The sequence below is a fragment of the Vulpes vulpes genome, chromosome 1, assembly GCF_048418805.1.
Source record: "Vulpes vulpes isolate BD-2025 chromosome 1, VulVul3, whole genome shotgun sequence".
NCBI classification, from domain to species: domain Eukaryota; kingdom Metazoa; phylum Chordata; class Mammalia; order Carnivora; family Canidae; genus Vulpes; species Vulpes vulpes.
Genome location: NC_132780.1, coordinates 140,151,280 through 140,177,733, shown reverse-complemented (window position 1 = coordinate 140,177,733; position 26,454 = coordinate 140,151,280). Strand labels below are relative to the sequence as shown.

At 45.7% G+C, this 26,454-nt stretch overlaps 2 protein-coding genes across 17 annotated transcripts in view; one reads left to right on the top strand and one right to left on the bottom strand.

Moving 5' to 3' along the window:
* The first annotated feature begins 1,772 nt into the window (after positions 1–1,772).
* Positions 1,773–20,014, top strand: PRPH2 (peripherin 2). The gene is made up of 3 exons (XM_025991210.2): positions 1,773–2,855; positions 14,707–14,953; positions 18,338–20,014. The coding sequence occupies exons 1-3, from the start codon at positions 2,275–2,277 to the stop codon at positions 18,548–18,550; spliced, it is 1,041 nt and encodes a 346-aa protein (XP_025846995.2). The 5' UTR covers positions 1,773–2,274; the 3' UTR covers positions 18,551–20,014.
* Positions 20,015–22,576: 2,562 nt separating this feature from the next.
* The window catches only part of UBR2 (ubiquitin protein ligase E3 component n-recognin 2), a 122,918-nt gene continuing 119,040 nt past the window's right edge, over positions 22,577–26,454 (bottom strand). For all 16 annotated transcript variants that reach the window (XR_011996216.1, XR_011996217.1, XM_025990915.2 and 13 more), the window contains 2 exons: positions 26,277–26,378; positions 22,577–24,737 (listed from right to left, as the gene is read on the bottom strand). Coding sequence is in view for 14 of the 16 variants with exons in the window: in XM_025990915.2 (XP_025846700.2) it covers positions 24,596–24,737; positions 26,277–26,378 (244 nt within the window). In the remaining 2 variants the exon portion in view is untranslated. The remainder of the gene's footprint in view (positions 24,738–26,276; positions 26,379–26,454) is intronic.

Here is a 26,454-nt window from a genome sequence, read left to right as displayed (position 1 = left end):
ATTTAAACATATGAAAAGATGCTCCACATCATATGTCCTCAAGGAAATGCACATTAAAGCAAGAGTGAGATGCCTAAAATCCAGAATGCTAAGAACCAAGTGCTGGTGAGTATGTGGAGCAACAGGAACTCCTCCATTGCTTGTGGGGATGTAAAATGGTACAGCCACTTAGGAAGATAATTTGGCAGTTCTTACAAAGCTAAACATAGTCTTACCATATGACTCATTAATTGTGCTCCTAGATATTTACCCAAATGATTTTAAAACTTATATCCACACAAAAACCTGCATACAAGTGTTTATAGCAGCTTTTTTTTATAATTGCCAAAAACTGGAAGCAACCACGATGCCATTTAATTGGTGAATTGATAAATAAAAACCATGGTACATCCAGATTAATGGAATTATTATTTAGCAATAAATAGAAATGAGCTACAAGTCACAAAAAGGTGTGGAGAAATACCAAGTGCACATTCCTAAGGGAAATAAACCAGTCTGAAAAGACTATGATTCCAATTACATGACATTCTGGAAAAGATAAAACTGTAGAGCTTGGTTGCCCCGGGGTTGGGCAGGGAGGGAAGGAGGAATCAATAGGTGAAACATAGGGATTGTTAAGAGCAGTGAAAGTATCCTGTATGATTCTGTATGACCTGATAATAGTGAATGCATGACACTGTGCATTTGGCAAAGCCCATTGTGTTGTGTACAACACAAGTGAACTCTAATGTAAACTATGGGCTTTAGTTTATAATAAATAATAATAATAATAATACCACCAATATTTGTTCATCAGTTGTACAAACGTACCACAACAGGCACAAGATGATAATTGTGAGGAAAACTGGTTGTGAGAAAGGAGTATATGGAAACTCTGTACTTTTTGCTCTTTTTTTTCTTTTTTTTTTTGTAAACCTAGAACTGCTTTAAGAAATAAAATCTGCTGGGACGCATGGGTGGCTCAGTAGTTGAGCATCTGCCTCTGGCTCAGGTCGTGACCCTGGGGTCCTGGGATCAAGTCCTGCACCGGGCTCCCTGTGGGAGCCTGCTTCTCCCTCTGCCTTTGTCTCTGCCTCTCTGTCTCTGTGTCTCTCATGAATAAATAAATCTTAAGAGAAAAAAAGAAAAAAATCTGTTAATTTTAAACGTAAAAAATTTAGAGTCCTTATCTACTATCTTTGTTTATGCTGTTTGGTGACAGAATTTTGACAGATGTTTAATCTGATGGATCCAATTTGATCTTTTATTATTATCTTAATTGTCTTTCCCTGTGTTCTACTGAGATTGAACATCTTTTCCAGATTGGACTTTCCAAGTTTGCCTATTATAAATCACCTGTTCCTGTCTTTTACTGTTTTTCTTTTTCTTTTTTTTTTTTTTTAGGATTTTATTTATTTATTCATGAGACACACACACACATACACACACACACACACACAGAGAGAGAGAGAGAGAGGCAGAGACACAGGCAGAGGGAGAAGCAGGCTCCATGCAGGGAGCCTGACGTGGGATTCGATCCCGGGTCTCCAGGATCACACCCCAGGGTGAAGGCGCTAAACCACTGGGCCACCAGGGCTGCCCTTTTACTGTTTTTCTAGTCAATTGTTGATCTTTCTTTTGATTGTGGGGTTGTGGGAGCTTTCAAAAATGCTTACTGATTCTTTTTTTTTTTTTTTACATGTTATTAATTTCTTTTTTCAGCTTGGATAATAATGTTTTTTGTCCCATAGAAATTTTTAAATTTGAAGGAGTTTGGCCTAGAAACGGGCCTCTGGGGAGACATGTGACCTGAGCCAGCCCTTAGGCAGAGCCCATTCCCCTGGTCAGTCTTGCGTTTTGTCTCTCATTTTTCAAGCTGAACCCAGAGCTCTCTGCTGCAGTGTGTCCATTTAGGCTTCTCTTGGCCATGTTCTGAAACTGGCACAGCTTTCTCTAATGGGATGAACCTGGCTAAAGAGATTAGCGAGATGCCCTGTGGACCCCACTTTTAATCTGCTGCGTTCAGGCTCTGCCTGCTTGGCTGGGAAGGAAGCTGCAGAAACATCGCAGAGACCTGGCCCCTTCATGAGCTGCGACTCTGAGGCCCCTGCTCCTGCTACGAGGTTAACGGGGGTCCCAGGCTAAGGGGCCCAACATGGGCAGCTCCCAGGGCAGCTCCCTGCAGCGTGGGCCATCTGCTCCCTGCCCAGAGCCCTGAGTTTTCAAGCCCCCGGGCTCACTGCAGTCAGGAGTGGGAGCTGTGCTGGGGAGCTGCCTGCACTGCACTCGGCGAGAATGGCGCTGCTGAAAGTCAAATTTGACCAGAAGAAGCGGGTGAAGTTGGCCCAAGGGCTCTGGCTCATGAACTGGCTCTCCGTGTTGGCTGGCATCATCATCTTCAGCCTAGGGCTATTCCTTAAGATCGAACTGCGGAAGAGGAGCGATGTGATGAATAATTCAGAGAGCCATTTTGTGCCCAACTCCTTGATAGTGATGGGGGTGCTGTCCTGTGTCTTCAACTCTCTGGCTGGCAAGATCTGCTACGATGCCCTGGACCCTGCCAAGTACGCCAAGTGGAAGCCCTGGCTGAAGCCGTACCTGGCTGTCTGTGTCCTCTTCAACATTGCCCTCTTCCTGGTGACCCTCTGCTGCTTCCTGATGCGGGGCTCACTGGAGAGCACCCTGGCCCACGGGCTCAAGAACGGCATGAAGTACTACCGAGACACAGATACCCCGGGCAGGTGTTTCATGAAGAAGACCATCGACTTGCTGCAGATTGAGTTCAAATGCTGTGGCAACAATGGCTTTCGAGATTGGTTTGAGATTCAGTGGATCAGCAATCGCTACCTGGACTTTTCCTCCAAAGAAGTCAAAGAGTGAGTGGTCTCCAGCCCTGGGGCCAGAGGCCCACCGGGTGCTCAGTGTGCACAACTTAATACTGTGTGTGTGTGGCTGGATTCAGCTGGTCCATATAAAATTAATTGCTAATACGCTAATATTCTTGACCTGTAGAGATGGCGATATCATATGCTCCACCTGATGTCTGGCTAAGGAATGTCTGGGAGGAAGGTGTCAAGTTATATAAGTTGCTTGGTTAGGAGTCTCCAGGGAGGAAGACCCAGGAAGGAAGGTGTGCCTGCTTCATATGGTAGGGATGGGGCATTCAGAGATCACAAGTACTGAGATGTTATTTGGCCATTTGTCTCATTCACTCCAGGTTTCTGCATTTGGTCCCAGAAGCTTAAATTTCCTGGTTAGTTCCCTTGTTTTCCAACCTTCTGACATCGAGCAACCGTTCTCAAGGTGTATGTCCTTGGGGGTGGTGGAAAGAGCAGAGGACAGGGCAGTCAGGAGGTCTAGGCTATAGTTTTGGCTGTGTTGGATATCAGCTTGTAACCTCGGGTAAGTCACTTGCCACTCTGGTATCTTGCTTGCCCATCTTTTAAATGAAGGCACTGGAATAGGTAATCTTGGTGGTCACTCCTAGCTCTGTCTAGAGCCTGGCATACAGCAGGTGCCCATTAAGATGCCTGTTGGTGTTTTCTCCTTGAATCAAGATAGTGTGACACCATAAAGTTTCTAAAGTATTTGCGGTTTGTAGAAAAATAAAATCCTGGGGGATCCCCGGTTGGCCCAGCAGTTGAGCATCTGCCTCCAGCCCAGGGCGTGATCCTGGAGACCCAGGATCCAGTCCCGCATTGGGCTCCCTGCAGGGAGCCTGCTTCTCCCTCTGCCTGTGTCTCTGCCTCTCTCTCTGTCTTTAATAAATAAATAATCTTAAAAAAAAAGAAAGAAAAATAAAATCCTGAGGTGCAACGTAGGGAGGTACTGGTGAGCGAGAGGTAGAGGTAACAGTGGCTGACTCCAGCACGCTGCTCTTCTCAAAAGACCCACTATTATGGGTTTCAAGTCATTTTCCAGAGAAAGGACAGCTTTCCCTGAGCCGGCGGCTCATCCTCACTTCTTCTTTCCATCCTATCCAACCCACTTCCTGGCTGAGGCAAGGGGTCAGCTATTCATCCAGGAGTCAGATGTTCACCCAGGGTTGTCCTGAGTAAGGCTGGTGAGTCCAAGGGGACTTGCACGCGGGGTGTTGCGCATGCTGGCAGCAGGGCCTGGCTGAAGCCCAGACAACACCCATGAACCCCAGATGGCTAGCTTAGCTGCACCTCAGATGGAAGAGAAGTCAGATTGAAGGTCACTGCTTGGGATTCTATTTTCTCTGTGGATGGGGATTACTGCTACAAATCCCTAGTCAAGGAGAGGCTAGTAAACCGCTTTGCCCTTCCTAGGTGACGGGTCTTGCAGGGACAGCACAGGTGGCATGACTTACACAAGCTGCCCGCAGGAGGGACAAGCAGAATTCCTGGGGATAGGGGTGGGAGAGGAGGAGAAGCTGAAACAGCTTTTGTGAGCAAATAAGAAAGGGCTTTCACTTTTTCCTGTCATCTTCCTTGATTGCCTTCTGCACAGAGTTGGTCATTGGAGGGACTTATAAAATCTCTCTGTAATTATTCCCAAATCTCCCAGAATAGAGAAATTCTCCAAGTTGTTCTATATCTCTGTCTCTCTCTTACTTTTCTTAGGCTAAGTTTCCAGGTAAACAATGTATCTGTTGGCTGTAACTTGCCGCAAAGCTGGTCTCAAGACACAGTGGTGGAACTGAAATGCCTTTCTCTTTCCCAAACCTCCTGTGAGGTCACACTCCTGTGCTGGCGAGAGTACAGCCTGATAGGGTCACTGTCACTGTGTCACTGCTTCCCACACGTTCTCACGTTAATGACCAGTGGACAACGCCTGTGAGCGAGGGGAGGTTTCTCAGTGTGGGGCTGGATTTGCCCTCATCTGCTGGTGGAAAGAAGGAACAAAGAGATGAATGCGAGAATGTGGGCTGGCACTTTCTCCCATTCCGGATGCTCAAATTTTTTTCTTATTGTAACTGCTTTCCTTAAGAGGATTATTAAGTTTACCTGACAAAGCTGGCCCCTGCAAATCCTCCTCTCAACAGTCTAAAGTGTATTTATTTTTTTGAGAGGCCAGGTACTGAGAAGTGGTAAGCATTTAACTTTTTGGGGCTTTTCTCAGTAGCACCCTCAAGGAGAGGATCTGGAGGCAGCAGAAGCAGAAAGAAGCAGATGGGGCTGGGCAGGAGGGCAGGGCCAGGGAGCAGCATCATCTTCCAACAAGATTTTTTTTTTAAAGGAATTCTTCACCTTTTTTCTCTTTTTCCTCACCACCAAGTTCGCAGGAGCCAGCAAAAGTCTGGAGTGGGTCTCAGTGTTCTCCTTGACCTTGACGACTCTGGGAGTGATCCCAGGAGCAGTGAGCTGGTTGGAGTATGGAAATTTTTTTTTTTTACACTTACTGGGACACCTGGGGGGCTCAGTGGTTGAGCATCTGCCTTCCGCTCAATTTGTGATCCCAGGGTCCTGGGATCGAGTCCCACATTGGCTCCCCACAGGGAGTCTGCTTCTCCCTCTTCCTGTGTCTCTGCCTTTCTTGTGTCTCTCATAAATCAATTAATCAATCAATTTTTAAAGATTTTATTTATTTATTCATGAGACAGAGCCAAAAGCAGACACCTAACTGACTAAGCTAGGTGACTGAGCTACCTAACTGACTGAGCTACCCAGGTGCCCCATCAATTGAAGGTTTTTATAAGAGCTTAGAATCTTCTTGCTCACCCTACCCCAGCCATCCCAAGCACACAGCCTGCTGGCCACACCCCATCCCTAGTCTGGCCCATCACTGTGTTGCCAGGTCCCACATTTATTCTGCACAAAATCCCTCCCTGGGGGGTTGTAATTTTTTTTAGGTGTTGTTATTGCTATTTTATAGATGAGAGATCTGAGCTTCAGGTTAGCAAGAAGTGGGGGTCAATTTTTTAAAAAACAGACTTATTGAGAGAACTCACATTTTTTATAACTCACCCATTTAAAGTGGACAGTTCAATGGTTTTTGGCATGTTCACAGAGTGTGCTACCCAGGCAATACCATAGCCCACTTTAGAACATTCTCATCATGAGTCAGGGACACCCTGTACTCTCTGGCTTTCACTCCCTAGCCTCCGTGGCCTGGCTCTAAGGAACCATGAGTCTCCTCTCTGTCTCTATATTCCTCCCTCTTCTGGACATCTCATTTGGATGAAATCATATAATATTGGTCCTTTGGGACCTGGCTTCCTTGACTTAGCATAATGTTTTCCAAGTTCAAGCACGTTGCCACATTTATTATAATGTCCTTCCTTTTCATGGACAGATTATATCCCATTGTATGGAGTCTCGTTGTAAATGTGCTCCTTCCACTCTCCTGCCCAGCTTTCCAGTGATGTGAAAGTCACCTTGTACAGCTTCAGTGGTAAATGAATTCTTGCCCTGACTGAAACTTTGAATCATCCAGGTCCCTTTGAGGGTGGCGACTCATTGTCCTCTCTCATCTTGTCTTTCTCCGTCTTCTTGTCTGCCATGTTATCCACACCTGGCAGGTGTGGGCAGAGATGACCTACGCTTGAGAAACTTCTGTGGATTATGACTGGATTCCAGTTCTTCAGAAAATTGAGAGGTGGCCTCACAGACACCAGAGGCGCCATCTAGGCTCCCTGAGCCTGTGGCAAACAAGGCTGGGCTCTGCTCTACCTTCTGTGTTTACCTTCTCACTGGCTCTGGCCTGGTGCTCCTGGGGCAAGGAGACATGCTCCATTTTTAAAAAAATATTTTATTTATTTATTCACGAGACACATACACACACACACACACACACACACAGAGGCAGAGACACAGGCAGAGGGAGAAGCAGGCTCCATGCAGGGAGCCCAATGCAGGACTGGATCCCAGGTCTCCAGGATCACGCCCTGGGCTGAGCGTGGCGCTAAACCAATGAGCCACCCGGGCTGCCCAACATGCTCCATTATAACTGGAGGAGGCCTTCAGAGGGAGGAGCAGAGGCTGCACATGCTGCCTCCTTCAGCGACACTCTTCAGAGCAAGTTATTGGGACAAAGATTTGTAGTTCTCAACCAGTGCTTTTTTTTTTTTTTTTAAGATTTTATTTATTCATTCATGAGAGACACAGAGAGAGGCACAGAAACACAGGCAGAGGGAGAAGCAGGCTCCACTCAGGGAGCCCGACGTGGGACTCGATCCCAGGTCTCCAGGATCACACCCTGGGCTGCAGGTGGCGCTAAACCGCTGTGCCACTTGGGCTGCCCCATCAACCAGTGCTTCTTTTATTCTATTGCAGTTCCAACTTTTGTTATGGAAAATTTCAAGTATTCACATAAGTAGAGAGGTTATAATGACTTTCCATGTATACCTCTCTTAGCTTCAACAAATATCCACATTTTCACTCTCTTGTTTCATCTATACCACCCTCCCAAACACACATTATCCTCTCTGAGTATCTTAAAGCAAATCCCAGGCATCATTTTCTTTTACCTGTAAATACTTTAGGAGGCCTTTCTTTCTTCTCTTTTTTTAAAAATATTTTTATTTATTTATTCATGAGAGACACACAGAGAGAGGCAGAGACATAGGCAGAGGGAGAGGTAGGCTCCCTGCAGTGAGCCTGATGTAGGACTCAATCCTAGGACCCCAGGATCATGACCTGAGCCAGAGGCAGATGCTCAACCACTGAGCCACACAGGTGTCTCTTTAGGAGGCATTTCTAACAGGTACATAGGATTTGTTTTTTGCCTTTTTCCTTTTGTTTGACATAAACACAATAGTAATCATACCCAACAAAACTAGCAGCAAGATCATCTAATATCTAGTTTGTTTAATTTTCTCAGATTGTCTCAAACTATCTTTTTTTAAATTAAAAAAAAATTTTTTTTTATGATAGTCACAGAGAGAGAGAGAGAGAGAGAGAGAGAGAGAGAGGCAGAGACACAGGCAGAGGGAGAAGCAGGCTCCATGCACCGGGAGCCCGACGTGGGATTCGATCTCGGGTCTCCAGGATCGCGCCCTGGGCCAAAGACAGGCGCTAAACCGCTGCACCACCCAGGGATCCCTCAAACTATCTTTTACAGTTAGTTTGTTCAAATCAGGATCCAAACCAAGCCCACACTTTGCATTTGGTTCTTTGATCGCTTTTGTCTCTTTTACTTTGTAACAGTTACTGTCATGCCATGTGTGTATTGAAGGAACTGGGTCATTTGTCCTGAAGTATTCCTCACATTCTCAATTGGGCAATGGCAATTGCAGCCAAGTGGTGTCACCTAACTTGTTTTTCTGTCCCCTGTATTTTCCCATAAGCTAGTAGTTAGGGCTGAAGTGTGCTTGGATTTGGGTTTAGTTTTGGCAAGAACACTCCTAGGGTGCCCTGTGTGTATCTTAATGTATCACATGAGGAAGGACATGAAGTCTTCAGCCAACTTATAACAATTCCTTTAAAGCTTCCCTCTGCTTTCATGATGACCAGAACTTTAGTGTCTTGTGAGACACCTTGGTGCCAGGAACTGTTAGCCAGGAGTGCTTGGCCTGGAGCCTTCAGCCTGAAAGAGAGGCTAGCACCAAGCTCTCTCACTTCCCATCCCACGCAGGGAACCCACAGGCTACATGCTTCTGTTCATTCTTTCTGAACAATTTACAGATATCTCAAGAAGACTAGATCTTGGCTACGAGCTCCCTGAGGGCAGGCCTATATCTCCCCGCTCAGTCTGGGGCTCCCTGAGGCAGTGCTGTGTCTCTCCCCTCAGACTGGAGCTCCCTGAAGTCTCTCCCCACTCAGACTGGGGCTTCTTAAAGGCTGTGTGGTTTCTCCTCCTCAGACTGGAGCTTCCTGAGGACAAGGCCCAGGACAGCATGGGGGAGGCAGGCCAGGCTTGATGGAGGCTGGGAATTCCCTGGGCCCCCAGCCTGGGATCTGTTGGGGTCCTATATCTCTGGAAATAGCTCCCCCTCTCCTCTAGAATCATCACCTTGTTTACTTAGTGCTTATCTTAGTTCTAACCACAGATTAAGGCCCCACTCACCCTCTTAAGGCAAAGCCAGGCGAGGAGAGCTCCTTAGGTGGTGAGCTGGCTATTTATATCAGAGTATTTCCCAGGCTACAAATCTTGCTCTGCTCAGGGCTCACCCGGGCTTGTAAGGGTCTTGATTAAGGTAAGATCTGTTTTCTAGCATACTCTTTCATAGCCAAGTCATATATGACTTGGGAAAATCATCCTGTCAGAGTTTTCCTGAAAAAACCAACATAGTTTAGGAGATAAATCAATAAATCAACAAGGAGAGCCATATGGAAATGAACAGTGGAGGGGAATGGGAGAGGCAGGAGTGTAACTGATAATGAGTGGTCAATCACCAACTGGAATGGGAGCTGAGTGACACTTGCGGAACCTTGGCAATTCACTTGACCTCTGTCAGACTCCGTTTTCTCATCTGAGAAATGACATGATAGGGGTGTGGGAGAGTAAACGGAATTAATACACATAGAGCACTTGGTATATAGCAGTGCAGTACTAGTATGTCCTTGAAGATTTCTTTTTTGAGTAGTTATTGGACATAAAGTACTGCAGGTGGTGAGGGAAGGCAAAAAGGGGAGATACAGCCCCGCCCTCAGGGAGCCCCAGTCTGAGGGGAGACACAGCCCTGCCCTCGGGGAGCCCCAGTCTGAGGGGGACACAGCCCTGCCCTCAGGGAGCCCCAGTCTGAGGGGGACACAGCCCTGCCCTCAGGGAGCCCCAGTCTGAGGGGAGACACAGACAGCCCTGCCCTCGGGGAGCCCCAGTCTGAGGGGAGACACAGCCCTGCCCTCGGGGAGCCCCAGTCTGAGGGGAGACACAGCCCTGTCCTCGGGGAGCCCCAGTCTGAGGGGGAGACACAGCCCTGCCCTCAAGGACCCCCAGTCTGAGGGGGAGACACAGCCCTGGCCCCAGGGAGCCCCAGTCTGAGGGGAGACACAGCCCTGCCTCAGGGAGCCCCAGTCTGAGGGGAGACACAGCCCTGCCCTCAGGGAGCCCCAGTCTGAGGGGAGACACAGCCCTGTCCTCAGGGAGCCCCAGTCTGAGGGGGAGACACAGCCCTGCCCTCAAGGACCCCCAGTCTGAGGGGAGACACAGCCCTGCCCCCAGGGAGCCCCAGTCTGAGGGGAGGCACAGCCCTGCCCTCGGGGAGCCCCAGTCTGAGGGGAGACACAGCCCTGTCCTCAGGGAGCCCCAGTCTGAGGGGAGACACAGCCCTGTCCTCAGGGAGCCCCAGTCTGAGGGGAGACACAGCCCTGTCCTCAGGGAGCCCCAGTCTGAGGGGAGACACAGCCCTGCCCTCAGGGAGCCCCAGTCTGAGGGGAGACACAGCCCTGCCCCCAGGGAGCCCCAGTCTGAGGGAAGACACAGCTTTGCCTTAAGGAGGCTAGCAAAAGGTGACTTCTCCACTTGCAGGGGTGAGCTAGCTGAGGTGGGAGGATAAGGGCTCTGGAGAAGGCCAGCCTGCAGAGTGAGGGTAGCTCAGAGCCTATACTGGCCACAGCCCACACAACTGTAGGCCTCACCTTCACTTCAGATACACATGTATTATGTATGAGGCAGGTCTGTAGGCTTTACCCCAGCTTAAGACACCTGGAGAGTGCATACGGAGACAGAATGGTGGACAGGAAAGGGTTTCTGGGACAGGGAACAAGGGAGGAGGGCATGCTTTCCCAGGAAACTTAAGAAGAAAAGCCAACAGACAGGAAGGACCTGAGAGACTCTGAAGAAGCTCTGAGGGCAGGAGTGGGCAACTGCTGTTGGCCTGGTTCTCCACTTCCTGTCTGGCTTTGGGTGAGGCCCTGCCCTGCTTGGGCAACACTTCTTCCTCTGTAGAACAATCTGGGGATTGCAAGGTTCTGCCTAGGTGGTACATTCTGCACCTTGCTTCATTTACAGCTCCCACAGCTCCCAAGATGGGGAGGTGGTAATCCCCACCTCACACAGACTCAGAGGATGAAGGTCCACAGATCAGAAATGCAGATTTGGGTCTCAGAGGCTAGGTCCCTCTACTATACCCACTCTTCTTATGGAACATCGCGAATGGCCCACCCAGGATGTTGTGCTAGTAGGAGCGGGCTCAAGGGACAGTCTGCAGGTCAGGAAGGGGACAGACAGTATTTGAACTCAGAGACCCCCAGGCTCATGAGGCATGGTAGGGTTGGTCATGGGGGTTGGAGACTATTGTCTGTCCAGTTGTGCAGGGACTGCTGGCCTCTCAAGAGGGGGACAGGAACCCCAAACTGATGGCCCTTCTGCTTCAGTCCTCTTGTCTTGGACCACCCAGGGCTCCACCACTGGGTGCTGAGCTAAGGGCTGCAGGGGGAGAGCAGAGTGGTTTCTGTTCCCACTGTGCTCAGTGCACTCAGTTTGGCTCAAGCAAGCATTTTTTAAAAAATATTTTATTTATTCATGAGAGACACACAGAGAGAGGCAAAGACACAGGCAGAGGGAGAAGCAGGCTCCACGCAGGGAGCCCGATGTGGGACTCGATCCTGGGACTCCAGGATCACGCCCTGGGCCGAAGGTAGACAGATGCTCAACCGCTGAGCCACCCAGGCGTTCCCAAGCAAGAATTTCATTAGCAACCACTTCAGTCAGTGACAAATGTCTAATAGAGCCTACCTCAGGCCAGTGGTGAGCTCTGCCCTCACGGATATGGTTGCTGTTCTCACAGAAGGCTCTCATAGCCTCTTCTTCACAGTTGGCAGAAATCCTGCCACCTGCTCACAGTCACTGTTCCCCAGTGGGGCTGAGTGGTCTGTTCCATTGTCACAGCCATTCCCTGAACATGTGAAGGCTCTTGCTCTGCCACCCCATCCAGGCTTGGCCATGAATCCACACTTATTGCACCAGCCATAGTGCAATGGTACCAGCCACTCTTCTAAGACTTTTTACACACATCCCTTCATATGATCTTCATGTCAACTCCATTTTACAGATGAGGAAGCTGAGGGCCAGAGAGGGTAAGGAATTTGTTCAGAGGAATGGACTGGGAGTAAGTTCAGGTGGTTCTGCTCTTATCACTGTCCTGAATCCCTTGTACACCCAGACCACCCATTCTCTGGGCAAGGGTCCTGCCCAGGAAGTAGAGGTCAGGGACTGCAGGGCATATGGAAATATGGTCACCATAACCCAGGCTAGGATTGTTCTGGAACTAAGGAGGCCACATCGTGCAGAACATTCCTAAAATCTTTTAAAAAAATTTTTTTTTATTATTTATTTATGATAGTCATACAGAGAGAGAGAGGCAGAGACACAGGCAGAGGGAGAAGCAGGCTCCATGCACCGAGAGCCCAACGTGGGATTCGATCCCGGGTCTCCAGGATCGCGCCCTGGGCCAAAGGCAGGCGCCAAACTGCTGCGCCACCCAGGGATCCCCTCTAAAATCTTAATCATACTCATCGACAGTTCACAGAAAAGGAACCACAAATGACTCTTCGACATATCAGAAATACTCAACTTCATTCATAATGAGAAAAATGGAAATTAAAATGCCTCCTCTAGGAATTGACCTTCTAGATATATTCACAATACCTAGGAGACTGAGAAAACCCTAAATATCCATCAGTAGGGAACTGACTAGTACCCCATTGACCATCTATACAATGGTGATACCATGCAGCTCATTAAAACCCTGGAAAACACTTTTCACTAGTAGACATAAAAAAAATCTCTAAGATATTGCTAAGGGAAAAAAGAAGGGTTCAAGACAGTACATTACCATTGGATAAAAAACAGAAAAAACAAGAACATTTGCAGATTCTGTGTTTGCTTGTCATGTGTTGCTTAGAAGGATAGACAGTTGGCTAGAGTTGGGGGGACCTGGAGGCCAAGGGACAAGAATGAGTAGGAGACTAAACATGGACATTTAGAAGTGAAACACTGAAATTCCATTTCAATTAACATTGCTGAAAACAATTTCTGTTATTTGTTTGTTATTGAGGTATAGTTGACATGCAACATTGTATTAGTTTCAGGATACAACAAGTTATTTTCTATTTGCATAAAATGGAAAATGATCACCACAATAAATCTAGTTAGCATCCATCACCTTGATAGTTACAGAATTTTTTTTCTTGCCATAAGAAACTTTAAGATTTATTCTCTTGGCAGCTTTCGAATAGGCAACACAGCATTATTCACGATAGTCACCATGCTGTATATTACATCCCCAGAACTTATTTATAATTGGAAACTTGTACTTTGGTCACCTTCACCCTTTTTGCCCACCTCCCATACCTGCCTCTGGCAACCACCAAACTTTCTCTGTACCTATAAACCTGGTTTTTGGCTTGTTTGTTTTTAGATTCAACATATAAGTGAGATCATATGGTTTTTATCTTTATTATTTCACTTAGAATAATGTTCTCCATCCATGTTGTTGTAAATAGCAAGATTTCTTTTTTTATATAGATTTCTTTTAAAGATTATAAGATTTCTTTTTTTTAATAGCTGAAAAATATCCCATTGTGTGTGTGTATCAGTTTCTTTACCCATTCACCCATTGATGGACACTTAAGTTATTTCCATGTCTTGGTTTTATAAATAATGCTGCAAAGAACACAGGGATGTATTTATCTTTTCAACTTAATGTTTTCTTCTTTCAAGATTTTATTTTTAAATAATTTCTACACTCAATGAGGGGCTTGAACTCACAACCCTAGATCAAGAGTCGCATGCTTCACTTACTGAGCCAGCCAGGTGCCCCTTGAGTTAATGTTCTCATTTTCTTTGAATACCCAGAGGTGGAATTATAATTTATATTTTAAATAATTACATGCTTTCTACTCTTCTGTTGTAAAAGTATGCTGCTATGATGTAATTCATTGTTCATGTGCAACTTAAAAAAACTTTAAGATAACATGCATATACTCAGGTGCACAAATCTTAAGTGTGCAGCCTGATGAATTCTGGCACATAAAGACACTGGGGTAACCTCACTCAGGTCAGTTGGGACATATCCAGATGCCTGATAAGGATGGGGAGAGCTTTCACTGTAAAGATGTCTGCCCCTTTTGAATTCTCAACCCATATAAATGTATCGTGTGCCCTAACCAAATATGTCAGTAAATATGGAAGTGCAAAAATAATGTGGGCTGCATCCTTCAGGTGAGTAAGGAGATCCCAGTGGGCGAGGGGCAGAGTTCACTGTGGTTAGCCAGCAAGCTAAGGACAAGGATAGTAACTGTTTCCAGTCTCATTCCCTGCCCCCACACAGGCCCTGGGCCAGAGCAGGACTTCTGGAAACATCTACTGAATAGAACTGGTCTGGCCAGAGGGGGCTTTGATCTCTAGTGACTTATTATTGAGACAGAAGGTTGGAGAGGGGGCCGGGGGTTAAAGGCTGTTGGTCATGAATGCTAGGTAGTCTTGTCCCAGTCACCACCTGTCTTGTTCCTCTTCCTACCAGCCTGACATGGTTCCAAGAAATCATTGCATGCCAGGGCCTGGCAGTACACAGGGTGGCCGGATGAATTTCTATATTCCTTACTGACTTGCTTCTTGGTTTATTATCTGTCTCAGCCCTCAAGGATATAAGCTCTAGGAAGCCAGGGACATTGGTTCTCTAGGGTCATTTCTCCATCTTCAGCTCCTACAACAGTGGCTGGCACATAGTAAGTGCACAACAAATATTTACCAGGAATGAATGAATGAATGAATGAATGAATATACGAATATTATCGCTTTTCAGAGGCAAGGGTTGGGGGGAACTGGCCCCTGGTGAGGAATCCAAGGAGCCCCTCTCAAGCCATCTTTCTCCTTTAGTCGCATCAAGAGCAATGTGGATGGGCGATACCTGGTGGATGGTGTTCCCTTCAGCTGCTGCAACCCCAGTTCTCCACGGCCCTGCATTCAGTACCAGCTCACCAACAATTCGGCGCACTACAGCTATGACCACCAGACAGAGGAGCTCAACTTGTGGGTGAATGGCTGCAGGGCTGCCCTGCTGAGCTACTACAGCAGCCTCATGAACTCCATGGGTGCTGTCACACTACTTGTCTGGCTCTTTGAGGTAGGTTGGGCCAGGTGGGGGGGAGGGAAGAGGGAATCACCTGCCCCTTTTAGATTTAATGAATGGGTGGGACTTGAGACAAGCACAAGAGAGTGCTGTCTCTCTCCTCCAAACCAGTCCTCAGCTTAGCTGTGGGTCAGACAGCCTAAGTTTGGACCCTAGCACCTCCACTATTTTTTATTTCTTTCCTGTCACTCAAAAAATAATTTATTGAGGTGAAATTCATAGAACATAAAATTAACCATTTTAAGGTGAGCAATTCATTAGCAGTTAGTATATTCACAATATTGTGCAACCACCACATCTACATAGTTCTAAAAGATTTCTATCACTCCCAAAGAGAAGCTCATACCCATTAAGCAGCATACTCCCGACTTCTTTCTTCCAAGTCCCTGGCAACTATTAATCTGTGCTCTGTCCTTGTGGATTTATCTATTCTGGACATTTTATATAAATGCCATGATAATATGTGACATTTTCTGTCTGGGTTCTTTCACTTTGCATGTTTTAGAGGTTCACCTGTGCCTTTGTTTTTTCAGTCTGAGGTATTGGGAAGTTATTTAACCTGTTATATGGGGCTGACAGCACTTAGCTTTGGGATTCCTGGGGGAGGGGGCAAAAGGAGATAATATGTACATTGTGTTTAGGAAATGGGAGCTATTTGGATTTGTGCTTCTCTGGAGACTCTGGTAGCAATTTATCTGTTATTCTAATTATTTGTGGGTTCATGTGATCTTACCTTTAAGCCTTAATTCCTCTCTGTACAGAGCTTGGGATGTAGCCATTCACTCCTTTATTGAAGAGTTAGTTCTTAGACACCTAAGGGGTGCTAGGCGCTGTCCTGGGTGCTGAACAAGAGCAAGGGAAGTACAAAGCCAGAAACATTGGGTGGGGAAAGTTTGTCCATTAGAGAAGATTCACTGAAAGTGACCTTTAAGTAAGTTGCTCTCTTAGTGCTATGGAAGTTCACACATAGCTGTACCCTCAGCTGAGATGAGTACTTCTAACACATCACACTAGAGGTACTGTATGTACAGTCAGGGGGTAGGGGTGCCAGGTTGGGGGGAGAGGGCTTCTTTTAATGTCAAGGCAAATGAATGACATTTTATTGGTCATTGACTCCTTGAGGTTTGGGAATGAGTGGATAGAGAGCCAGACAAGAAGCTTACTGCTAGAAAGTCAGAAGGTTGTGAAAACCCATGAAAAGAAGACTAAAGGGTGACAGAAGTCAGTGGGAAAATGGGGTTCCACTGGCTACCTCTCAGTTTGCTCACCTTTTCAGGAAGCTAGTGACTGCATGAGATGAGGACTGGCTCACTGAGAACAGGGAGTAAATACCCCTGGTTTTTAGCTGAGGACTTTGGTTGGCAGAGCTCTGCGATGGGCATGAAGTTAGCTGAGCTAACGATAGGATCCTGGCCTGAGCCTTGCCCTCCTGGGCCCCACAATCCAGTTAGGAAGTGACACCTAACTCAAGAACCAAGGGGAGGAACATTACCAAGTGCAAAATTCATAATGTATCAATAGGCTTCCTTCAGGAAAGGAGAGGATCAGAGTGGGAGCATGTACACCATGAGGACTCCCTGGAGGAGAAAAGGTTTTTTCCACTATAAAAATATTTTATTGGAATGCTTGGGTGGCTCAGCAGTTGAGCATCTGTCTTTGGCTCAGGGCATGATCCCGGGGTTCTGGGATTGAGTCAAGTCCTGCATAGGGCTCCTTTGAGGAGCTTGCTTCTCCATCTGCCTGTGTCTCTGCTTCTCTGTGTCTCTCATGAATAAATAAATAAAATCTTATTTTTTTAAAGATTTAAATGCACCCCGTCTTTTTAAAAAAGATTTTATTTATTCATGAGAGACACACAGATAGAGAAGCAGAGACACAGGCAGAGGGATGAGCAAGCTCCATGCATGGATCCCGATGCGGGACTTGATCCTGGAACTCTGGAATCACACCCTGAGCCAAAGACAGATGCCCAACCACTGAGCAACCCAGGCATCCCAAGAAATAAAATCTTTTTTTTTCTTTTAAGATTATTTATTCATAGAGACACAGCTAGAGAGAGAGGCAGAGACACAGGCAGAGGGAGAAGCAGGCACCATGCAGGGAGCCCGACGTGGGACTCGATCCCGGGTCTCCAGGATCACGTCCTGGGCTGCAGGCGGCGCTAAACCACTGCACCACCAGGGCTGCCCAAGAAATAAAATCTTAAAAAAAAATTTATTAAGCTTTCAAAAGACAGTAACTAAAACCTAAAACTATTAGTTACTAATGTCATCTGCAACCATAATTATAAAATGCTCCTTGAGCATTGATTCAGTAGATGTTTACTGAGGTCCCATCATCACTGGGTGCTGTTCTAGGGGCTGGGAGACAGAGTGAACAAGATGGATCAGGGGGTGGACATTCTCCATTAGCAGGCCTCACCACCTCATGGAGTTTGCTGTACTATCAAAGGAGAAGTATAAGAGAGAGTAAACAATGAATCTGTGTAGAAACAAGTGAGTAACACAATACATTAGAAAAGTGAAAACAGTACTTACCACACCAATAACCAGTTACAGTTGACATATCTATTCATCCTTACTGTACACCTTACTGCACTCTACACATACTGACATGTCACAGCATGCACATGAGGGAGGAGACACTCCATCTGAAAATTTGTAAACCAGATGAGTAAACTTAGGTTTCTTAGTCACATGGCTGGCCAAGTGCCAGGGCTGGTGTTTGAACCCAGGCATTTTGGCACTGTAGCCTGATGCAGTGACTGCTGGTGAACAAATCCAAACAAATCACCCACTCATCCCCACACTAATCAAAACAACAGAAGTAGAAGGGAACCACAAACGATGATATTGCTTGTTGAGAAGGGAGGGGGTGACTTTAATTCTGTCTAGCAAATGGTTACCCAACACCCAATATGTGCTAAAGATTGTGCTAGGAATGGGGCAGGGACCCAAGGAAGAGGAGAGTAGGACTAATGCCCCCAGAACAGCGAGATCTGAGAGGAAGGGGAGGGAGAATGAGCAGCAGGGAGCACTCAAAGAAGGCTGAAGCTGAATTAACAGGTAAATGTGGAGAGGAACGATATTCTAGGCAAACAGGAAATGGTAAAGACTAGAGGGAAGAAAGTGTGAATGGGACCCAAAGAAGCTTAGGGTGGCCAGAAAGAGAGGAGAATGGGGCTGGAGATGAGGCAGCTATCTTGAGCATCAATCCAGACTGGTGGGCAGGCCCTCATCAACCCAGACTCAACAGATCCTGCCACACTTGAAGGGCCCCAGGGATGAAGAGGCTGGTGGCTTACAACTATTACTTCCTAATAGCTCTAGCCTCCAGCTACTTCTCCCAGACCAGCTCTAAGTCTCTTCTTCCCACCAGGTGACCATCACGATTGGCCTGCGCTACCTACACACAGCACTGGAAGGTGTGTCCAACCCTGAAGACCCCGAATGTGAAAGCGAGGGCTGGCTTCTGGAAAAGAGCGTGTCGGAGACTTGGAAGGCCTTTCTGGAGAGCTTGAAAAAGTTGGGCAAGAGTAACCAGGTGGAAGCTGAGGGTGCAGACGCAGGCCAGGCCCCAGAGGCTGGCTGATGGCCCCAGGGCCCCCTCCCCTCCTGGACACTGAAAAGTAGTGGACTCCAGGAAAGTGGATACCCCCCTCATCCAATCTGAATCTCCCAAGGAGGGCGGCCGTCTTACAAACTCTTCTTGATGGTGGGATTTAAAGTTTAGGATCCCTAAAAGCATTTGGCAAACATTTGTTAAATGATTGACTTAAAAATGAATGAGCCTCTATTCAGGCCCACCTCATGGTGGACTCAGGGGGCCTCTTAGTGGATCACTCTTAAAAGCACATGAATTCAGTTCCACCCGGGACTGGACTACACCTACTACTGGACACACCTGAGGGCAGTTCCCCTTTTAAGAGTCTGCCATTACAAGCTCCAAGTTGCTTCATTCTATATTCAAAGCATCACTTGTTGCATAAGCACAGAAGTCTAAAAAAATTTACTGGCCATGCTGTCGTGTTTTTTTTTAAATGCCAATATTGACAGGTCAGCCATTTTATTTGTATAATTGTGGAAGGTGGGGGATGTTATACTTTTCTAAGAGTAATGCACTCTCCAAAGCACTGGGGGCTCACAAGAGGAATTCTTCAACGATGGGGCAAAAGAACTTAAAGACAGGATTATTTTCCTCACCAAATACATAGTTAAAGGCTATTTCTGTGTCACATTCTTATGCCCTCACTTAGCCTGGAGTGAGCTATGGGCTGAGGGTCAGGTTGTTAGCATATTCTGGCAACATCCCACCCCTAACGTGCCACATAACCTCCCTTGGCTTATCTGTGGAAACACTGGGTTAGATGGTTGCCTTTTACTGGAAGAGGAGCAACAATTAGACAAGAGTCCACTCTTTGGAGACCAGGCCTCACCTCTTGGAGGGCCCAGGAACACCCATACAGGTGGCCATGACAGCCCCCATGGACAACATGAATTGTCTACAGTGGAGGGCAAAACATTCTCTGGGAGCTTCTTCCTGTTTCTTTCCCCAGCTACCCATCCTGCAAAGCAATATTTCTGGAATGCCTCCATATTTAAAGAAGATTCCTTGAGACAGTCCATCTTTCTGCGCTAGTGACAGTAAGAGAAGTTTTTAATTTCTCTCAGAAAAGCGAAAAAAGGGAAGCTTTTATGGGAAGGAGAGAAGGACTTCATTGCTGTTCTAATGTGTTCAGTGGGGAGAAAATTTAAGACTTCCGGTGCTGCCTGGGGCATGTTCTGGGGCTCTAGTTCTCCCAGGCGTTAGGATCAGATCAAAGATATTTGGACACTATCAAACGCTGGTCCCAGGTTTAATTAGACTTCTGAATCTTCTTGAGACCAAAGAGTGGTCCACATTGAACATGCTGAGGGAGTCAGCCACCTCTGAGGGTCCTGTAACTCTCTCCCCTCAGGAGTACTGAGAACCATCATGAAAGTGCTGCTCTAGGCCACGTGTAACTATGCTGTTAACAGCTGTATCATAGACATTAAAAATTATATTGTGTGAAAATTACTTGTGTTAAGTGCCTATCTTAGCCTATTCGACAGTATGTTATTACAGGATCCCCAACTTTAGCAAGTATTTATCAAAAGCAAATTGAACCTGACCCTTAAAGGAAGCATGGCTACTGGTAGGGGTAGCTGTTTGAACAGCATGGATGTCACCAACTCTCTCTCACCACCTCGTCTGCAACTACATTGATTCTTAGGTCATCCAAATAATCTCAACATTTGCTAGTTTAGACCAGAGCTGAACTCATTTAATATATATTTTTTTAATTTTTTATTTATTTATGATAGTCACACAGAGAGAGAGAGAGAGAGAGAGGGGCAGAGACACAGGCAGAGGGAGAAGCAGGCTCCATGCACCGGGAGCCCGACGTGGGATTCGATCCTGGGTCTCCAGGATCGCGCCCTGGGCCAAAGGCAGGCGCCAAACTGCTGCGCCACCCAGGGATCCCTCATTTAATATTTTAATATGTTGAATCTTAGTTTAGTGATTTAAGCAAAACTTCCAATCTTTTTTTTTCTGTTCTAGTCAAAACATAGTCTCTATGGGGCCAGGTTATAGGGCAGATGTAAATCTGAGAGCTATTGGGAGGACCAAGGGCAAACTGATCCTACAATGAATATCCCTGGTTGGTTCAGAGCAGACTTAGGGTGAGCTGCATTTATTAGGGCTTCTCAGATGGCTGTCAGCAAGACTCTGTACCAGGTCTTCCTTGTGTCCAACCTCAGTCTTTCCTGGGACCGGTGTAAATTCATTTCTCCCAAGGGACTCAGCCAGGTTTTCAAGTCCGGCAGGCCTAGCCCTGGAGTATGGTAAGAGGTAAAGTACCTTAGGCCTTTTACACTTTTAAAACGTTCCATATTGAAGAAGTAGGTCCTAGCTGCTTATTTTGAACATTTTTGAAGACAAATATGCTAGAATCTGTGGTTTCAGTTTAAGAACCCATAGCTTTGCAACACTTTCAAGCCTAGGACTGAGCCATCATCAAATAAACCCCAAGTAACCTCAATACAGGTTAATAAGATTAGGTGCTTGCTCCCGCATGCTTCCCTGCCCCTCCTAGTCCGGGCACCTGTAATGCTAGGCCAGCAGGTTTGCAGCTTAGTCAGGAGCTGGGTGGGGGTGGGGGGTGGTAGGGAGAAGACAATTAGGGCCTCTGACCTGCTACATTAAGAACATGGCTCCTGATGACAGTGCAGCCAGCCAGCAGCACAGTGTGTTAGGAATAGGAATGTGGCAGTGGGGGGTGGCAGTATGTAAATCAGGGAGAGAGGGCCTTCCTGGTCTTCAGTGGACAGGAGACTGGCCTGCAGAGAAGAAACACCAGTCCTTGATTCCTGATGGTATGCTTTGTCCTCTCAAACAGAGGAAGAGTATAAACAGCAAAGTTAGAGAATGTTGTACAAAGATGGTATACAGTCGGTTAAGATAAAGGGACAGCTCCTAGCTATTTACCCAAGGGGAATAGAAACATAGGGCCACACAAAAATCTGTGCATTAATGTTTTAACTTTTATCATAATCACCAAAAGCCTTCCAAGTGTCCTTCACACCTGATAACTGTATAAACACCTGCACAATAGAACACGGCTCAGCAACCAAAAGGAACACAGGTGACTCTCCAATGCATTAGTCTTCTTAGTGAGAGAAGCCAGGCTCAAAAGGCTACATGTGATATATATTTATATAACATTCTGGAAGAGTCAAAACAAAGGGACAGAAAGGTTAATGGTTGCCTGGGGTCAGGATGGGGGAAGATGATGACCACAAATGGGCATGAGGCAGCTTTGTGGGGATATAGAGCTGTTCTATTTGATTGTAGTGGTTGTGAACTAACTCTATGCATTTGTTAACATGCATAAAATTGTCCACTAAAAAGGGTGAATCTTACTATGTGAAAAAATAAACCCTTAATAAACCTGACTTTAAAAAGCAAGAGTAAGGACAGAACAAAGAGTGTCAGAAGGCTTAATGAGTCTTAGAACTGCTGACATTTGGACCAGGGAAGGGAATAAGTGGGAGCAGCATTAAAGGCCAGGAAACAGGGAAAGCATATGGAAACCTTGCTTTCTTAGCTTACATCTTCCATTTTAAGAAGATTTTTGAAAAGCACAGCAGAGCTCTTATAGGCAATGACTCTCCTGCAAATAAAGGATAGAGTTTCCTTCCTACACGTCTCCCATAAGCAGAGAATATCTGGGGAGTGTGTAAGAACAAGGATCTGGAGATTACCAGGGAAGAACAATCAAGAAGAGTATAAACTTGGAGATAGGTCTTGTTGCTAGGAGAGACTCCGAGTGCTGTTTTCCCCAGTGATTTGAGGTCCAAAATGGTTCAGAAAGGTCATGAGCTGTCATAGCCAATGAATATGAAGCTTAATCAGCTAAAATGATGATCCAGCTTTCCCTGGGAAGGTCAGGATGGTTTCGCTAATGGCCATAATTGACACTAATAATATAAGCATCTTAATTTTCAAGCTAATACAGATGTCCTACTTTATTTGTAGCAAGGTGACATGGGGGACATTTTTATGGCATTTTAAACAATGTAGGCAGATCCAAAGTAATGTCAACACCTAAAGCATTTATTTGGATATCTTTAAACTTTTTACATATGATACATTCCAAATTTTACAAGTTGTCCACAGATATTAAAGTTATAGCCAATTTATTAAACAGATATGATTTTCCCTGATATGGAAAGCATGTTATATAAACATTTCTACAATAAACATAATACATGCGGAACAAATCATAAATCATTGGCAAGGATGACAATTAGCTTAATTATGCACACACTAGAAGATAAAAGGGTGCGTGTGTTGCTATTTCATGTAAGTTCATCTTCTCTCAGACTCTGTCATTTTCAGAGAATGAAATCCAGGGACACCCTCTGCTAACAATGGACTTCTGTAAAGTCATTCCTGAAAGCCACAGTATTGTTATGATTTGGTGGAAATGTTTATAATTCATTTACAGAGGGAGAAACCTGGTCCTATTTTAAATTCAAGCTTGGGGGAACATATGGAGAAAAGCCAAAAGAAGCTGGGCTTAAATGCTAAAGGAACGGGGATGTGACAAAGACCAAAATAAACATTGAAATCATTATGCCATCCACAGCCCCAGTTCTTATGAATGGAAGAAAGGCCAGATAAAGGGGGAAGAATGCTGTGTTTTAATTTGGATTTTCTTCCTGTTGGTCCTCCTCTCAGATGCTGAGCCAGTCCCAAGCAAGAAGGGTTTCAGAAGAGGGGGTCCTGTCACACACTACCTTAGAGAGGAAGCAGTGGATGTGGCTTCTGTATCCCTCTTTATTTTAGCCTGAAGTCTAGATTTCTGACCTTCCTCCTGGGTTTACTGCAGTGTATACAAAGCTGAATGGAACAGAACTTACAGATGCAGTTCAAGAAAACTGAGTAAAAGGCTTACTTGCATTGGCTAAAAAAATCCAAGAGTCTCTTATTATTCATTTGTCCCTTAGCCCTACCTTAGAGAGGCTCAGAATTTATTCCTTCACTAAATCTGCAAGTACCCTCTGTATTCAAGCTCTCAGCACACATACATCAAATGAGAGTGGCTATGTGGTATGTAACAGTTAAAAGCTATTCTACTAAGCGGCTATCATTCTAGGAAGGCACATCTTAGTAAGAACAATAATGCTTAGAAATAATAAAAACCCTGGGCACAAAAGCTGTCCCAGGAATGTACTAAGTGAGCCAGCAGGTAAACAGTAATTCATCTATTCCAGGAAATGCTAGAAAGGGTAGGGGAACCTTAAAACATTGAATTCTCATTGTTTCTTCTAGTTTGATTCTAGATGCATACAATCTCTTGGTTTAGTCTTAGAAATGGGAATATATTGTCTGAAAAATTAGGATAGTCTAAGTTTTCAAAAAGCCCTTTAAAATGAGTTTTTCTCTCAAAGCCAAAAGTCTTGTCCCCCTCCCCCCACAAATCCAACTTTTATAGCCCTGAAAATCACCCAGCATATGGAGCAACCAGGCTCTCTCCATCCCACAGGCTCCTCCTGCACATGTGCCCCAACCTGCTCATAGCCATTGGAGACAGGGATAGCCACTTTCAAAATCCACTGCTTTGCTCTTAGAGGTAGGGTCCTGTCAGCAGAGGGGACAGTGACCTAGTCCCAGTGTTGAGAGTCACTGAAAGGGACCAGGAAATGTGACCCCAACAGACCACAGAGACTGTTTCCTGCTGCTGTCAAATCAGCTTCAGGCCTGGAGTGCCTTGTGATCAGTAACATAACATGGCTCAGACTACTGGGAACAGTCAAAGCGGTTAGATGCCCACAAAGGGGCTGTGCCCAGCCTGGGAAGAGAAGTTCCTCGCTGAATTCTAAAACTCAAGCAGTTATATTGAGGGACACAGCAAACGGTGCAAGAAAATCCACTGATGGAAGATGATTTTCATCAGTCCCTGGAGCCAGAAACTATGAAAACAAAACTGGGAAGAAAAGCTTAAATATAGAATTTATTTCCAAATTCAGTAGAATTTATTTCCTATTCTTTCCTGAAAAGCCAACTGGGTTACAAAAATCCAAGTTTATGTTTTTGGTAGTGAAGTAACTATAAATGTTGCCAGTCGATGCCAACCAGTGTCTGATTTGCTTCCTGTGCATGTCCAATTTCCTCCGTGATACTGTGCTGGTGCCAAAGCTTCTGAATCTTCTTAAATCGCTCTTTGCACAAATGTAAAGGATTTCCCCGTCTAGAAGGAAGACGTATGTCATTCAGGATGCATTCTTTTTATTCATCTATTATACCCCAACTTTTAGGAACAGTTACAAGTTACTGGTTTAAGATCTTCTGCAAAATTCCTGTTTGGTATGAGACTGTGGCTATTAACACATTAGCTCTGAAGGCTGGCTAGGAGCAGCTGAAGGGAGTAAGTACTGAAAAGAAGAGGAAAATGTATAGGAGCTACACTTACTCAGATTATGGTGAGGGAAGAGAGGCTAGGGTTGAGCAGGAGGGTCTGGGTGGAGAGGCTACAATACCTATTCATTATCCACTTTGTTGGTAAAATATAAGACTGAAGGAGGCAGGGGAGATGGAAAGAGAACTGCAGAGGTAAAAATGTTTCCCATGGTGCTGTTTTTTAGCCATAAAGTCTAGTAAGCAAAGCAGGCAATTGTGAATAACATCCGGGTCTAATTTAACCAAAGTAGTTTTGATGAGTTCACGCTGGTGGCCTTTGCTCCTGATTCAGAGCACACACAATCCTCTTACTCTCTAAGCAGGGCTCTTCCTCCTAAGAGTCCACATTCCTCAGGGCAATGGAAGAACCATCACCAGGTGGCATTACGTGCATAACCTTGTAGCCAAGCCCCTGGAGCAGCCTTCTACTTATCTTGCCTTAGTTTCCAGTTTTTCATTTTCTGCTTCCCAAGGCTGGATGGTTTTACCTAGGTTAAGACTTTCACCTCCTCTGGGCAAAGAGATGGTCTAGAAGAAGTTAATAGTGCTTGAGGGAACTGTTGTTAGCATTTTTCTCATGATATAATACAAGCAACCAGAGTAGAAGTGATTAAGCCTCAAATACTGTTGTATTGCTCTGTATGTTCTACATCTTTGTCCTCAGATTTTTTTTAAAAGATTTTATTTATTTATTCGTGAGAGACACAGAGAGAGAGGGGGAGAGAGGCAGAGAGACACAGGCAGAGGGAGAAGCAGGCTCCATGCAGGGAGCCCAACTTGGGACTTGACTCCACATCTCCAGGATCACGCCCTGGACTGAAGGTGGCGCTAAACCGCTGAGCCACCTGGGCTGCCCTCAGATTCTGATAATAAAATAAGCACATCTCTCTTTTTTTCAAGTAGGCTTTATGCCCAATGTGGGGCTTAAATGCATGACCCTGAGATCAAAAGTTTTATGCTCTACTGACTGAGCCAGCCAGATGCCCCAAACACATCTCTTATCAATTAATATTTGCTCTTTTATAACTTCTGAACAACACTGGGTCTACTCTTACAAAGTCATACAACTCACAACAGGCTACTTCAATGGTTCTCTGGAGTGACAAATGGGAAAAAACTTGCTTTTCTTTTATTATTTCCCTTATCTGTCCTGATTGCCCTCATGACATTCTTATTTATTTATTTTAGAGAGAAAAAGAAAAAGAGAGAGAGTACAAGTGGGGGAGGGGCAGAGGGACAAGCAGACTCCCTGATCACTAGGACTGATCAGTGTACTGAAGGCTCTGGAGGCCCGGATTAGCCAACCCAGTGCCCTAGGATGAGCTCTTACCTGAGTCCCTGGTCAGTTTCCCCATAGTCATCAAGGTAAGGAGGAGAATAAAAACAGCCTTTGGTTTTGCCAGCTAAAAATAGCACCTGACATTCCCGCACTCTGTAGAGAGACCATTTATACATTATAGATTAGTAACCAATGTTTGGATTCAGTTCCTAATGGACTGAAGTCTTAT

Coding starts and splice junctions, on each gene's coding strand:
- PRPH2 (XM_025991210.2), top strand. CDS start 2,275: ATGGCGCTGCTGAAAGTCAAATTTGACCAGAAGAAGCGGGTGAAGTTG. Junction 2,856..14,706: donor TCCTCCAAAGAAGTCAAAGA/GTGAGTGGTCTC, acceptor TTTCTCCTTTAG/TCGCATCAAGAGCAATGTGG. Junction 14,954..18,337: donor TACTTGTCTGGCTCTTTGAG/GTAGGTTGGGCC, acceptor TCTTCCCACCAG/GTGACCATCACGATTGGCCT.